Genomic DNA, 16,375 nt, shown 5'->3' with positions numbered 1-16,375 from the left:
TAGGGCTGTGACATCACAGGGGTGTGCTGGCTGCTGATAGGCTGCATGCTGCATGTGATTCAGAGTCATCACGCCTACCCATGTTCCCACCTTCCCAGAGTTCCTTGCCCCATGTCCTGACATGTGGATCTGCCATCTTAGATGCCCTGGAGCCTGGACCGCACTAAATGGAATGGCAACTAAATGGAGTTTAATGAAGCAATTCGTGCGAGCGAATCGCGACGATATTCAGATTGGTTGCAATGCAAATTTTTCATGAAATTCGTAATGAATTCGGATTCATCAGATTCAATTCGCACATCCCAAATAGCGATGCATTTGTCAGCGAATTCTACCGAAAGCATGAACATGTTCATTCTTTTAGGGGAGTCTGGAATATAAGGGTGGTTAATTGGGCAGCGAGGGCTGCACGAATGGTGCGCAGGGGTCTCCCCAAAAACTGTGTACATTCGAACATAGACCGAACATAGTCAGTACTAGACTGTGTTCTATTAATTTATTTTAATGGATCTGGGATAGGTACTTCACAGTATACAGTGGCATTTCATTATGTAGGTTATACCATCATATACCACAAACATAGGTTACTTTGTAGATGTGAACATAGCCCTCATGAGTTATTTTTCATACAAGACCCACATAACCCACTACAGTAAAATCTTCCTTAGCGGACACCTCCCAATAGGGGACACCTCCTAATAGCGGACAGTTTTTTATTCCCCGGCAGAGTCCCATAAGATTTAATGTATCTGCACCCTCCGAATAGGGGACACTCACAATAGCCGACGAGGACACACCCAATAGGGGACAAAACACCCCCAATATGAGACAAAATTCTCACAATCGGGGACAAAACACTCCCAATAGGGGACAAAACACCCCCAATATGGGACAAAATTCTCACAATCGGGGACAAAACACTCCCAATAGGGAACAATCAGGCCTATGTGCTGGCCCTTGTACACCAGGCCACCATCAGAGGGGTACAGCCAATAATCCAGTAAGAGGCCTGGGCTCCACTGGAACCCCCCTGCAGAAGCCCTAGCACAGAAGCAGAAGACCGCTGTTTGAACAGATGTCTCCTGCTTCTGTACATCCGCAGGCCACTCAGTAAGTGCAGCACAGAGGATGTCAGGACAATGTCAAACCAGCTGAATGTCAAACCCTGTACCTGAGCCTGCTGGCCAGGTAAGAAGAACAACAGAGGGAGGAGGGAAGGAGAAAGGTGATGTGGCTCAAGGAGTGAGAGGGGGATAATTTGGCATAGAGCACAGGGGGAATAAAGTGGCATAGAGGGATAAAGGGGGGGATGAAATGGCACGGGGGGGGAGAAATGGCACGGGGATAAAGGGGGGGATTAAATGGCACAGGGGATGGTAAAGAAGGTGTGATTAATTTGCACAGCAGGTAAAAAAGGGTGAATGAAATAGCACAGGGCACAGGGGGAATAAAGTGGCAAAGGGGTTCAAAAGGGGAGGAATAAAGTAGAATTTATTGGATCAAGAGAGCGAATAAAATGGCAGGGGACACCTCCCAATATTAGACATTTTTTCCCCCATGAGTGTCCACTATTGGAAGATTCAACTGTATTAGATTAACTTCACCCATCTCCAGTTTATCTTACATTGCTGATAACACTGAGGAAAATGTCATCACTGCCGTTCTTGACTGTAATATGACTGGCCTCACTTACCAGCTTAGTGGTGAGTCCTTTCTCTATAGATATAATAGCCCCTAGTAGCCAACATTTACATACAACAGGGCTATCAGATTAGGTTTAAGGACTTCATATAACTCCAATAATGACACAGTTTACAGATTCCAGAATCCAGCCTACTTTGTGAAACAGAATTATGTTATTCTTATGTAGTCATCTGAGACATTTATCTTCCAAATGCATTTTAAGTGATATTGGATTGGAGAAGATGAATTTATCATGCTCCTAGGCAGATAGATAACAACATACACAAGACAGGATTGCTCATTCGTCGGCTGATCACTGGTTCTGTTAGGTTGGGTTCACATATGTCCGGCATCGAGCCTAAATCTCGACACAGCTGGCACGCAATCTTCGTTCCCCTGTGCGGGTCTGTCCGGCGTGTCCAACCATCCGGCGTCAAAATTGGGATGCTAGATGATTGTGAATGAATGGGATCATTTCTAGCATCAATTTTGATCCGATGCACGCCAGAGGGAAACTATGCCGGACAACTGATATATGTGAGCACAGCCTAAGGGTGCATGCATGCTAACCACGTTTTTGCAATACAGTTCTCGTAAACTGATTCCTCAAAACCTGACTAAACTGTATCAAAACAAGTGTACAAATTTCAACCTGTAAACGGTTAAAAACTGTGTACGTTTTAAAAATGATGTCCGGTTGCATCCGTTTTTTTAAGAAAAAACGTATACATTTTTAACTTGTCACTCCATTTTGAATAAAATTTCACTTGTTTGATTGAAATTGTAATAGAAAAAAATATTATGCAAAGTCAAAAACCGTATGGTGAAAACCGGATGGAACCATACCATACACACATACGGTTCTGTACGGTTCGGAAGAAGCCTACTGGTGGTGAAACGTTGGGCAGTGGCGCTCCTCATTACTACTTGTATACCACTGGGTAATGTATATAATTATACTTTGAGCTTACCTGGATGGCTGTTTTTTACTCACTTGAGTGATTCCCATACCACCTACCTGTTCCCTATTTTGGGCTCTTTTTTCTGAGGCAGTGTCAATTTTGTGCAGTCTTTTTATTGTGTGTTCAGTATGTAATCTTATATGTTTGTCGCTGTATTGGCCTTTGGCCTCTACTGTTGTATTTTTATACTTTGTGTGTATTAATAAAGTAACCATTGATCTGTATTCACGCTCTCCGCCTCTGTTTTGACTCAAGTTTGTATATGCGTGGGATCTTCACCATATTGCGGGAATTTCTGTGATATTTATACGGTTTACAATGTTAAGTCAATGCAAACGTTTTTCTATACGGTTCCGTACGGTTTTTAACTTGAAACCATATACGGGAACTGTATAGAAAAATGTGGTGTGCATGCACCCTTACACAGAGCAATGTCAGTCTTTTCAGCCTAACTGGTATATTTGTTAAAATGCTGCAAATGTTGGCCCATTTTTTTGTGCAAAAATATGCAACTTTTCTTTTTCTTTTTTCTCTTGACACTTTTTAGAACACTGGGTTGAAAAGTCATGTTAAAAAAAAAAGGAAAAAAGGAGCAGAGTATGCTGTGCTAACATTTTTGTTTCACAAGAAATAGATTGTTTTCTTATTTTCTTATTTGTCCATTTCTCAAGATCAGTGTTCTCAATCCCCGTCCTCAAGCCCCCCACCCCCCCAGGAAATTCTGTAAACATGACCTGCCAGGCATACAACATGCTCTTATGTGAGGGGCTTTCTAAGGCTGGATTCACACTTCAGAATTTCTGGAAGTTCATGCGAAAGAATGAACTCAGAATATTCACGGAATACATTGTCGTCCATGGCAATGTTTACACGGTTCTATGCCTACTGATTCAGGCAAAGATTCTGTAATGTGAACCTCATTATTCTACCATATGTCCTCTCTGTCAGTTCCTTTACTTACTATCCATTTGTGGTGAGGTGTTGTAAGGGCAGATGTTGTTAACCCTATGTGTTCTTGACGCCAGGGTGGGGTTATCCTCTACACCACCCGAGGTATGGCCGCTGGTTCCTAGGCCAGGCACGGGGCAAATAATCACTCCGATGCAAGGTTACGAAGCGACGGCACTTTACTGGGGCAGGCAAGGTGTTAAAGTATTTACAGCTCAGTTTAGGCCCAAGGAGAAGCTCAGTGAACTTTAGGAAGCTTGTTGGCTGGGACTTGTAGTGGACTTGGACTGACTTGTGCAACCCACACTGAATTTAGTAATATGACAGACTTGACTATCTTGACTAGACTTGTCCCCTGTATTTGTGCTTACCGCCAGGCTTTAACTTTCACCAGCAGAAACAACAGACAACTGCTCAGGTCTTCACTTGACTGTACCTCAGCTAAGACTGACTAGGCTAGCTCCTCCCTAGTATATATATGGGAGCAATTTGGAGGAATCTCATAGGTCACCAACAAGACAACTGTTCACCTTGCACCTCCCTTGGTAACATAGGTCTTGACAACAAAGATTTAAAGAGACAAACACCTCAAAAGATTAACCTGTATATAATATGAGAACTTCTTACACTTTATAGTCCTTAGGAGGGATGTGGACCTAGGGGAACACTGAATTGGACGCCGCCACACAGGACACACAGGAGTACAGAATAACAACTCCTCTACTGGGCCACCACACATTGTTCAGCAAATTCATTTCAAAATACTTATAATAACTAGAGATGAGCGAATTTTTGAAAAATTTGATTGGGCCGATTCGCTGAATTTTCCCCAAAAGTTTGTTTCGGTCCGAAATTATTTGCGGCAAATCTCTATTAAAAACAGCTATTTTTGCCCTACAGAGAGCCTCAATAGGGGTGTACAACACTTTGTTTTACTGTAACATTCATAGGGAGTGTGCTGGGTTAGTGAAATAATACAGTATGACATGCAGATTAGAGGCGCCGCTATTAGAATCACTGTTGCAGAGCGGCACAATGACAGAGCCTGGAGGTGCCATCAGTATGAGGAGACCATATAGTGGCTGAATGACACAGCATGGAGGTGGCAGCAGCATGAGGAGACCATATAGTGGCTGAATGACCCAGCCAAGAGGTGGCAACAGCCTGAGGATACCATAGGGCCTCACAATTGAAAATATTAAAGATATTTTTTAACATTAGAATTGAGTATTTCAAATAGATGAACCTAAAAAGTTTTATTTAATGTGCCAGTAGCATGAGAAGGCCACATGGTGATACAGTGACACAGCCTGGAGGTGACAGCAGCAAGAGGAGACCATATAGTGGCTGAATGACACAGCATGGAGGTGGCGGAAGCATGAATAGACCATATAATGGCTAAATGACACAGCCTGGAGGTGGCGGCAGCATGAGGACACCATATAATGGCTGAATGACCCAGCCTGGAGGTGGCAACAGCCTGACGAGACCATAGGGCCTCACAATTGAAAAGATTAAAGATATTTTTTAACATTTAAATTGAAGATTTCAAATCTTCCTCAGCTACTATTTATTTAATGTGCCAGCAGCATGAGGTGACCTTATGACGGTACAGTGACACAGCCTGGAGGTGGCAGCAGCAAGAGGAGACCATATAGTGGCTTAATGACACAGCCTGGCGTTGGCGCCAGCAATAGGCGAACATATGGTGGCAGAATGACACAGCCTGGAGCTGGCATCAGCATGAGGAGAACATATGATGGCAGAATGAGACAGCCTGGAGGTGGCATCAGCAGCATCAGGAGTCCTGAAAGTGACCCGGTGACAGAGTGGGGCGGTGGGTGTCATCAATTGTGTGGAATCAGGCGGGTGGCAGGATCAGAATAGTAGCTGAGGCAGGTAGGCAGAAGAAAACAGTCTATTTTCTAAGTGTTAGTGTGCACAAGTAAGTATTGAGGATATGCATTACGTAAAGCTTAACTTTTAATAATATTCTTAGAAAAAAATATATGTACCCAAAATTTTTTTGAAATCAAACTAAAGGAAAGTTGTGCAAAAAACACCATGTGCCATCTACACCACCAAACTTCCCCTGTAAGGCCCTACTCTCGCATTATTAATTCCCTTCTTGGCAAGTGTTATTTGCACTAAAAGGGTGGCCCCACACAGGAAACTCTTCCTATTTCCCCCTCAAAACCCTGGGAAATGGCAGTGTTTGTAGGTGGAAATAGGGAGAGGTTCCTGTGAGGTGCTGCCCTTTTTAGGGCGAGTAACACTTGCCAAGAAGGGAATTAATAATGCGAGAGTAGGGCCTTACAGGGGAAGTTCTTACCCCCACCGGTTACAATGGACCATACGTTGTTCCCTTCCACCTTTTAGAGGTCTTTGCATCACATCAATACTTGGTGGTGTAGGTGGCACATGGCACACCTTTCCTTTTCTTAGATATAACAAAAAAATTGGGGTCTATATATTTTATCCTAAGAAAAGTTAAGTTTTAGCTAATGCATATCCTCAATACTTACTTGTGGTCTGAGATGGAGGAATTTCTGTAACTGGGGAGCAGCACCTTAAATATGTTTTGCACTATCAATATTTGTGAAGTGTTGGTGTGGCACCATGGTCAATCTACTCTGTATTAGGCACTAATAGCAGGTGATTATGTCTTTTAGTGCTCTGCTCACCCTAACTGGCTGGCTACTGTTAGCTTTTCAGTTGTTGTACACACCAGTGCTGCAGCACACAGTCGCTGTGTTGCACTTTCTCTATCAATCTCTCTCCCTTCCCTATCAATGCTTCTAGGCTGTATTTGGCCTTGAGGTGAATCACTGCTGTAATACCCCAAAATTGCACTTTCTCTCAATCTCTCTCCTTTCCGTATCAGTGCTACTAGGCTGGATTTAGGATTGAGGTAAATCGCTGCTGTAAAAATGCTTTTCTGTGCAACACACACTGCTCTCTGTCCCTCTCTCTCTGTAATGGAATGCTGATGTAACTGGCCGCAAGATGGCTACCGATTATATATGGCTGTGACATCACAGGAGTGGCTGGCTGCTGATAGGCTGCATGTTGCATGTGATTCAGGGTCATCCCGCCTACCCATCTTCTCGCCTTCTCAGCAAATTTTTCCTGAAATTCGTAACGAATTCAGATTTGTCAGATTGATTCGCTCATCCCTAACAATAACATACAATGGGGGTAATGTTTCTAGGGACGTGTGCTCGTAAACAAGGCACACTTTTGCCTTTTAAACTGGTGAACGAGCACATCTGCCTTTTTATGCTGAGCACGCCAGTGGGCATTTTTAGAGTTGAGAGTGAGCTTGTATTCATGACGCCAGGGCATGGTTTAGCCTAAAGCCACCCGAAGGTATACTGCTGGATCCTGGGCTATGCACGGGGGGCAATAAAGACTCGGTTAGGGACAACGGTAGCTTTACTGAGGGTAGACAGTTGGTAAAGTCTGTGCAGTTCAGCAAGGGCCCAAGGAGGTGACCAGTGATGCAGAGACCTTAAGGGCTTGTTGGGACTTGTAGTAGGACTGGACAATTGAATGAAGACCACGTTGACTTGACAGATGACACAGACTGACTTGATTTGACTCATAAAGCTGCGACTTTAGCTTACTTGAATTGATGTTGGCTGCAGCACTTGACTTTGAGGCCTCCAACACTGTGGACACACACACTAGGCATGACTGCACTGGACCTCAGCAGGAAGCTAGAGCTCAGAGAGCAAGAAAAAGAGGGAGGCTAGCTTCACTCAGGGCTTATATGGGGGAGACTAGCAGGGAGCCCATAGGTCACTCTTGGTATAACCTGGTCACTGATACCTCCTGGGTAACAATCACATGACATAACTCTTAAAGATACAACACATTTTATAATACAATACTCTGCAGAACATATGTACAGGGGGGAAACAAGTGCAAGGGGCCCTGGGGTCACTGAAGGAGGCTGCCTGACAGGGCAGCAAGGCTACGGGATAACATCTCCCGTACTGGGCCACCACATGTCTGCTCACATTTCCTTCTTTGCAAGACCTTCTTCTCGGTTCACCTCTTGTCTACACCTTCCATCATTGTCTTCAAGATAAGGCCCCATAGGTTGTAAACCCTCCTAGGCCACTCTCCTTCTGTACCATACTGTGGCAGAGAAAGCTTATGTTTATTGTACATGTTGTTTTTATCATGTATTCTTATTAGGCTATGTTCACATGGCAGAAAATGTGTGTAATGTCCGCCTGTAAAACATGTGTGGACAAAGTAATTGTTTCTGCTGATGCCGAAATGTGCCACAGGACTTCTGCTGTATGCTTGGTGCAGCAGAATTCCATTAAAATCAATGGGACTTTCCGAGCTTAATATTTCCACTGAATTCCACTCAGAAATTCTGCCGTATAAACCCTTTGTATTTTGTATATTTAGTCCCCAGGAAGATAAATCCCCTTGGGGAGCTAATGTGATACTGAGGAAATAGTCAAGTGACACAACTATACAATTTATCATTTCAGATTCTCAATTTCCCATCGATATTGCATCAGTGAAGCGTGATCATGATTTCCTCGATAGAGACCATGTAGAACCACTTTGCAGGTAATTTGTTCCCGTTTTTTTTTTTACTTATGTCACATAGAATCAATTTTATTATTATTTATCTCATTGTTGTTAATTTTCCACAACCTGGCTGAAGGTAGCAGCAGCAAAAGCGACTAGAGGGTGTGTTAGTGCAGCACAGCAGGAGGAGGCGTGTAATAGTGGTCAGCGTACAGCAGAAGGTTTAAAAAAGTAGGTTTTTCAAAGTTATCAAGGCCTGGCTAAAGCTAACTGCAGCAAGTGTGATGGGGGACTAGTAAATACTGATTATTTATTTGTTAATAAATATTGGTTATTTAACAAGACTGGGAGTTGCTCTACAGCTCCATGGTCAGATTGCATGATTTAGAAAAACTAGGTGAACCAATCTGATTGTTGCAATAATTGAATTTCACCCATTGCGGGATATCTTACTTTGCTGGTAACATTGAGGGAAATGTCATCACTTGTTCTGCAGTTCTTGACTGTAATCATAGGTGTAACTTGTAGCTTCTGGGCCCTGATGCTAAATCTGCAACAGGGCCCCATATGCCCTTAGGCACCAGGTCCCCAGTGGGACTGCTACCTCTGCACCTAGCTATGCCCCTGACTGTAATATGACTGGCCTCACTTACCAGCTTAGTTCAGTCCTTTCTGTATAGATATAATAGCCCCTTGTGGCCGACATTTACATACAACGGGGCTATCAGATCGTGTTTAAGGACTTTATCACCAATGATTACACTATTTATAGATTCTGGAATCCAGCCACACTTAGTAAAACTGAATGACGTTATTCTTATGTAGTCATCTGAGACATTTAACTTCCAAATGCATTTTAAGTGATATTGGATTGGAGGAGATGAATTTATCATGCTCCTATGCAGACAGATATCCACATACACAAGACAGGTTGGTGGGGCTGTAAGTGACCGTACGATGAGCTGTAAAGTGATGGGATAAACACTTAAGTGTGATAATTCTGTCTAAGAACTCGCTGCCATTGGCAAGGACATTAGCAATTCGCATGGCTTCTTTGTCATTCGTCGTACAGACGTTATTAGGGATTCGGCCCATAAGTGTGTGTTGTGGCCTCTAGTGACATCTTACCAGCCATTACATCAATGTTGTGGATAAAAGGTCATTTGGGGAGATATATCAAAACCTGTGTAGAGGAAGAGCGGTGCAGTTGCCAATATCAACCAATCAGATCGCTTCTTTCATTTTGCAGAGGCCTTGTTAAAAATGAAAGAAGCAATCTGATTGGTTGCTATGGGCAACCGGGCAACTTTTCCTCTGCACAAGTTTTGATAAATCTCCCCCATTAACTTTAGTCAGAGAAAAAAAAATGTATGGCTACTTGAATAATAAACTGAATAGGTAGTAGTATAGATTGTAAATTAATATAATCCTATAGCCATTTATGCAGCTGTCTAAAGCTCTTTCTGTGGCCCCAATATTTAAAGGGGTACTCCGGTGGAATTTTTTTTTTTTTTTTAAATGAACTGGTGCCAGAAAGTTAAACAGATTTGTAAATTACTTCTATTAAAAAATCTTAATCCTTTCAGTACCTTTTAGCAGCTTTTTGCTACAGTGGAAAATCTTTATTTTTTTAATTTCTTTTCTTGTGTTGTCCACAGTGCTCTCTGCTGACACCTCTGTCCGTGTCAGGAACCGTCCAGAGCAGCATAGGTTTGCAATGGGGATTTTCTCCTGCTCTGGACAGTTCCTGACACGGACAGAGGTGTCAGCAGAGAGCACATCCTGTGAAACACAGCTGTTCAGTGTGAGAAGTGTGCGGGTGTGTCCCTGTTTGAGCTCTCCAGGACTTCCAAGAGAACTACAGAGGCAGGTGCTCTAACTGCTTTTCCCAGGAGGGTGGCAGACTCCTGGGGAGAGCCTCCCCTGCATGGAGCCCCGGAAATCTCGAGCCTCCACTTCCCGTTCTTCCAGGCTGGCGGGGGGTGGAGAGAAAACTGCAACAGCCATTGTTCCGGCCGGAGGAAGAAAATCTGGCAGAGTCTGCAGCAATGAAGGCTCTGCTTCCACGGCGACTGGGGCCAACCAGAGATCTGGAGGAAGCAAGGCGAGGAGGAAAAAAGTGGAGATGTGGGCAGAGAGAGGGCCCAAGGAGTCGAGCGATACATACTGCTCCCGCATGGCCGCACGCTTTGCGGAATATGACCAGTGCGGTAAGGAGCTGAGGATGGCCAGGGAGGATCTACGTGTGGCTCAGAATCTGGTGAGCACGGGGTCCAAAAAGAACAGGCCAGAGCTAAGAAAGAGGATCACAGCGCTGAAAAGCAAGATTGTGAAGCTGGAGGAGAGGAGAGACGAGATCCTGGAGGGAAGCGGTCTTTTCCAGGAAAAGCTGATTAATGAAGACCGGTTTGCCGCCACGAAATCCCCAGGTAAGGTGGAGGTGGATGATGGGGAGAGTAGTGGCGGTGAAGAAAGTGAGGATGGTGGTGATGAGGAAAAGGATGAGAATGTGGAGGAAGACGCTGTGCCTGTGGCTGCTCCCTGTGACACCCAGGCCACCCAGGACAGCTATATTGAACCGGCCCAGGTGGCTCTTCCTTCAAGTGAGAGCGAGGAGGATGATGTGGAGAGTGAGGCTGGGGGATTGCTAAGGGCGATAGTCATGCAGGAGTCCCCAGCCCACCTCCAGCATTTCACCTTTGGTGATGATCTCTGTGATGATGTGGCAGTTAAGAGGAAAAAGCAAAAGACACAAGAATCAGTGAAGTACGTGTTTGTTCCTTTCCAGCAGTCTGGGCCAGCTGCAAAGCTGGTTCAGGCTGCTGGGCCCCCCAGACTGCCAGACTCCGTTTCTGTGGTGGAACGGAGCCAGCATGGGGGGTACAGCATGGCGTCAGTAAAAGCTGCAGACGCAATAGATGTGAAGCCCACCCATCCTGCCGGTAGGGAGGGGCAGGATGGGCTTATGGTGGGAAGCGCGAGTTATGCCCCTGTGTGCTCGGGGGGCGGTTCCCCGAGTACTGTGGGCATTACCGGCACTGCGGGGCACTCCCCTGTGAGGGGGGGGAGTGTCCGGGCGCCGGGATTATCCACAGAGCCTGTGAAGTTGGGTGAAGCAGGTGCTGGCGCTGTAGGAGGAGCTGGGGTGCGCCCGGTGGGGCAGCCCCAGAATCAAGATATGATATCAGCCATGAAGGAGAAACCATCGGCGTCGACCCCAGCAGCGGCTAAGCCAGCACAAAGGACTTTACTAAAGCCAGCCATACTACAAGTCCCAGCCAGCCCAGAATTTGTTAGTCAGGACAAGAATGTAGGATGTGATATTGATGGGTGTAGTAGTGTTGTGGGTGAGAGGAGTGTATGTGGGAGTGTCAGTGGATTGAATGTTGATGGGAGTGGTAGTAGTATGGCTGGAAATAAAGAGGTTGAGAGTTGTGGTGTGAATGGTGTTGTAAGTGGTTCTGGCTCTGGGTCTGGTCCGGCTGCCCCCCCGGCAGTGACTGCTCCTAGGAGCTATGCTAATGTCACTGCCGGGGGTTCAGGGGGGTCCCCGTCTCCGTCCGGCCCTGGGGGCCATTTGCAACAGCGCCTCCTGGAGGCTCTACGCAGGGGTGACAGGTCGATCCAGGTAGAGGGAAGGGGTGAGGTCGACCTGTCTTTCTGGATAGAGAGGCACGGTTTGGGGGCTTTCCGAGAGCGGAATGGGGAGGTGGTCTGGTCCCTCCCGACAACCGGGCAGGACAATAACCGTAGGAATGTGGTCTGTCTGATTTGGAGGGGCGAGGATGCGTGCCCACCTCGCGCTAAAGTGGTTGAGCTCCTCCTTCAGATGGAATTCAGGGCGAGTGACATCTTTGCCCTGATTCACCCCTACGGATCGTCTGAGTTTGACGTCAGTTTCGTTCGGCCAGAGGGTCTCGAACTCTTCTGGTCGAATTACGAAGTGGCAAAAAACGAGCCCGGCTGGCGGGATTTCGCCGTAAAGGCGATTTCCCGTCAGAATGCTGTCAAGAAGGTGACCGTTTTGACCCGTAACGAGTCACTTTCTTGTTATGACATCATGACCTGGCTCGGACGGTATGGGGATGTGACGGACATGCCCAAGAAAAACTTGGATGAGCACGGGATCTGGTCCGGGGCCTGGACGTTTTCCGTCAAACTCAAGCGTTCAGGGAGTACGGTTGCCCACATTCCGTCAGCCGCCTTCCTTGGACGTGATAGGATCCAGGTCTTCTACCAGGGGCAGCCTAAGGTCTGTCACAGGTGTGGCAGCCCCACCCACTTTAGCGCAGCCTGTACTGTACAGGTCTGCGCTTTGTGTGGTGGGGTGGGACATCTGGCCGCATCCTGTAGGCAGATCCGGTGCCACCTGTGTGGTGTCCTTGGGCACCCATTTAGCCGTTGTCCTAGCGCCTTCGCCCGTGCAGCGGCCGCTCCGGCTGAGGAGAGCTGTGAAGTTGCCTCGGCCGGGGAGGGTATGGGCAGGGATGGGGGTGCAACAGGGCTCGTGAGGAGAAAAAAGGGCCCCGCCAAACTAAGGCGGGAGGAAAATCGTAGAAGTAGTAGGGAGCTGGAGAGTGCCCAGGTGACGGGGGTAGCTCCGGCCTCTGCTCCTGAAGCTGGCCCTGTAACCGCTGAAGCCCTGGAGGAGGATGTGCTGGATGGGGAGATCAGGAGGCTTCACAGAGAGGAAGGCAATATGGCCGACCCTTCCGATTCCTCCCACTATGAAAGTGTGGATGAGGAGAGTGGGGAGAGGCCTAAAAAGAAAGACAAGGGCAAAAGGAAAGGGAGAAAGAAGAGGTCAGAGCCCTCTGTTCCTTGTACTACGGGCCAGGTTCAAAACGGAAGCCTGACTGCCCCCCCTCTGGTTGACCTGTCAAACCGGTACCTCGTCCTCGATACCATCTCCTCCCCCTCCTTGGCTGGGGAGGGTGAGGGCGAGGTGCTTAGGGAGAAAGAGCCTCTGGGAGGAACTGGGCCCTGTCCTATTGAGGCACCTTCCTCAGAGGGCAGGGCTAGACCGGGGCCGGACGGAGACAGGGATAATATGGATCTATCTGAATCGAAAAAAAGATCCAAGAGTGGTCCTGCCCTCTCGTCTTCTTCCGGGGATGAGGGGGCAAAAAAGAAGGGAAAACAAAAGTAAAGGGTGTGGCCGTCTAATTTAATCACCCTGTATGGCGGCACTCACCCCATTGACGCTGGCATCTATTAATTGTGCCAGCATAAAGTCGGATACGGCTAGATTCGCAGCCTTTGATTTTCTCGGCCGCGTTGAAGCCGACATTTTCTTTTTACAGGAGACCAGGTTGTCAGATCTAGCCTCTCTGGTAAAAGCCAGAAGAGAGTGGAGGCGCGGTCCCTCCCACTGGTCTCTTGCGGCTGAGCCGTATAGTGGGGTGGCGGTCCTTTTTACCGCTCCTGTTGAATGCCGACGGGTTATTGAATTAGAAATGGGGAGGTGCCTGATCTTAGATGTCTTCATGAAGGGACAAGAGCTCCGGCTCATTAACATCTACGCCCCGCAAAGTAAGCGGGGCCGTAAAGATCTCTTTATGAGGATTAAGCCCTTTCTTTTTACGAGTCGGCAGGTGATCTTTGGAGGGGACTTCAATAATGTCACGAGGTCCCAAGATAGGAGAGGCTCCAATAGTCCGCTGACTTGCGATAGTGTGGCGCTGATTAGCATAGCTAGAGAAGCTCGCCTAGAGGATGCCCACATCCGGAGCCCCTCGGGCCACGCGGGTTTCACCTATCATCAAGGTAGTCGCAAGTCTAGGATAGATAGGTTTTATTTAAAGGAGGAAGCCGTCTCTTCTGCAGTGTCCGTGGTTGAGGTGGAGTTCTCCGATCACTGTATGATTTTGTTTTCCCTGAATGTTTCAGAAACCCCCCGGATGGGAAAAGGTTATTGGAAGCTGAATTCGTCCCTCCTGGAGGAAGCGGAGATAAGACAGTCCTTTGAGGATTTTCTTCAGAGTCAGGTACCTTTACTGGGCCTATGTAGTAGTAAGTCAGAGTGGTGGGAGATATTCAAGAAGCGGGTTGCGGGGTTCTTCCGCCAGCTCTCGAGCCTCAGGTCCCTGAACAGGTATCGCCTGTATCAGGGTCTGAGGAGGAAACTCGAGCTTCTTGTCTCGACTGGAGGTATCCAAGAGGATATCTCTAGAGTGAAGTCCTTGCTGATGAGGTGTCAGTACGATAGGCACGCATCTTTGGTTTTTGAGAGGGATTTCGGGAAGTACCGCTCGCCCGACCCTTACAGAAACTGTAAGATGTCAGTGAGTAGTAAAGTCATTTCAGGACTGATTGATAGTACAGGATCTCTGAATCGGTCCAGATCAGGGATCTTGGAGATCGTCAGATCCTTCTACTCTCACCTCTTGGGAAGGAAGGATCTGGATCGGGATGTGATGTCGGGTTTCCTGGCTGAAACCATTCCTGAGCCAGGGGTAGACCCCTCTCTTGGCGTTTTGGCAGAAGAGATCAGGGAAGAGGAAGTGAGACTGGCGATCGAGGGGCTTGCCCCCAAGAAGTCGCCAGGTCCGGATGGCTTAACATCTGAGTGGTACAGGACCTTTAAGGAGTCTTTAGCTCCCCTCTTGACTGAGGTATTCAATGAGTGTCTCTCCTCGGGCACTCTGCCAAAGTCAATGAGGAGGTCAGCCCTGATTCTTCTCTCAAAGGGTAAAGATCCCAGCCGTATTGAGAATTGGAGACCCATAGCTCTTCTCAATACGGACAGGAAGCTTCTGGCCAAGATACTGTTTAATCGGCTGGTGAAGTTTGCACCCCGGCTCCTTTCGGAGGCCCAGCACTGCACTGTTCCAGGCCGAAGCACCTTAAGTGCTGTCCTTAGTGTCAGGGAGGCAGTGGAGCGGAGTAGTGCGGGTTTCTGGAAGGGGTACTTGCTGTCCTTGGATCAGGCCAAAGCATTTGATCGGGTGAACCACGAGTACCTCTGGTCCGTCCTCCTGAGATATGGCTTACCGAGTACTTTTGTTAATTGGCTTAAGATCTTGTATGCAAGGGCAGAGAGTTTCCCACTGGTGAACGGGTGGTCTGGCCACTCTTTTGGAGTGGGGTCTGGAGTCCGTCAGGGTTGTCCTTTGAGCCCGCTGTTATATGTGTTCGCGATCGATCCCTTCCTTAGGAGGGTGAGTTGCGGACCGTTGGTGGGAGTCGGGATGAGTTTGGCGGAGCCGGGGGCCATCCAGGGGGTAGTGGCGTACGCCGACGATGTCACTATTTTCGTCTCCTCGAGAGAGGGGGTTGATGTGGTGATGTCGGAGGTGGAACGCTACTCGGAGGCATCCGGGTCTAAGATCAACCGGGATAAGTGTGAGAGTCTCTGGCTGGGAGGGGGGGATCCCACGTTTGATCTCCCGGACACCCTTCCAGGGCCCCAAGAATCAGCAAAAGTCTTAGGCATCACATTTGGCCAGGATGATTATCCCACCAAAAACTGGGATGGTAAGCTCCAGGATGCCACTCAGAAGGTGGACCAGTGGAAGGGTTGGTCTTTGACCCTCAGGGAAAGGGTACACCTGATCAAATCGTACCTGCTCCCCTTGTTTATCTATCTGGGCAGCGTATGTATCTTGCCAGAGGCTTACTACACTAGGATCTACAGCCTGTTTTTTCAACTGTTATGGGGGAACAGGATGAACCTAGTCAAGAGGGAGGTTACGTACCGCACGAGGAGACTAGGGGGTTTATCTATGGTAAACCCTGTGGTGTTCTTAACAAACACCTTTTTAAAAGCTAACATCTCAAACCTCTGGTCAGAGAGGGCTCCTCCGTGGGTACTCTCCTGCAGGGAATGGTTTCGGCCTTTCTTCCAGGAATGGGAGACAGGAGGGCAAGTGAAGGACCTCCGTACGCCCCATGGATATCTTCCGGCTTACGCTACCCCGACTCTGAAGGCGATACGTCGGTGGGGTCTGGGAGTGTGGGAGATCAGGACCCAGTCAAGGCAGTTCCTTGACAAACGGGTTCTGTTGACCCACTTCCAGAAGCCTCTGGCACTCAGGGACTGCCCAGGTCGGGATCTGAGGGTGGGGTTGTACCTTTTAAACATGAAAAGGATCCCCCAGAAGTTTTGGGACTTGGCCTGGCGCTGCTTTCAGGGGAAGCTATATGTAAGGGACAACCTGAAGTGCAGGAACTCTGATGACCGGGGATGTCCCCGAGAAGAGTGTGGGGACACGCTGGAAAGCATGGAC

The 16,375-nt window shown here is 47.7% G+C and overlaps 1 protein-coding gene across 9 annotated transcripts in view; it reads left to right on the top strand.

The window, feature by feature from the left end:
- STARD13 (StAR related lipid transfer domain containing 13) overlaps positions 1-16,375 on the top strand; it is a 508,748-nt gene that overhangs the window by 447,159 nt on the left and 45,214 nt on the right. For all 9 annotated transcript variants that reach the window (XM_056561898.1, XM_056561901.1, XM_056561899.1 and 6 more), the window contains one exon: positions 8,105-8,186. In XM_056561898.1, the coding sequence (XP_056417873.1) occupies positions 8,105-8,186 (82 nt within the window). The remainder of the gene's footprint in view (positions 1-8,104; positions 8,187-16,375) is intronic.

Source organism: Hyla sarda, chromosome 2 (assembly GCF_029499605.1).
Source record: "Hyla sarda isolate aHylSar1 chromosome 2, aHylSar1.hap1, whole genome shotgun sequence".
Lineage (NCBI taxonomy): Eukaryota > Metazoa > Chordata > Amphibia > Anura > Hylidae > Hyla > Hyla sarda.
The sequence above is the reverse complement of the archived record's forward strand: the minus strand, read 5'-3'. Positions and strand labels throughout refer to the sequence as shown.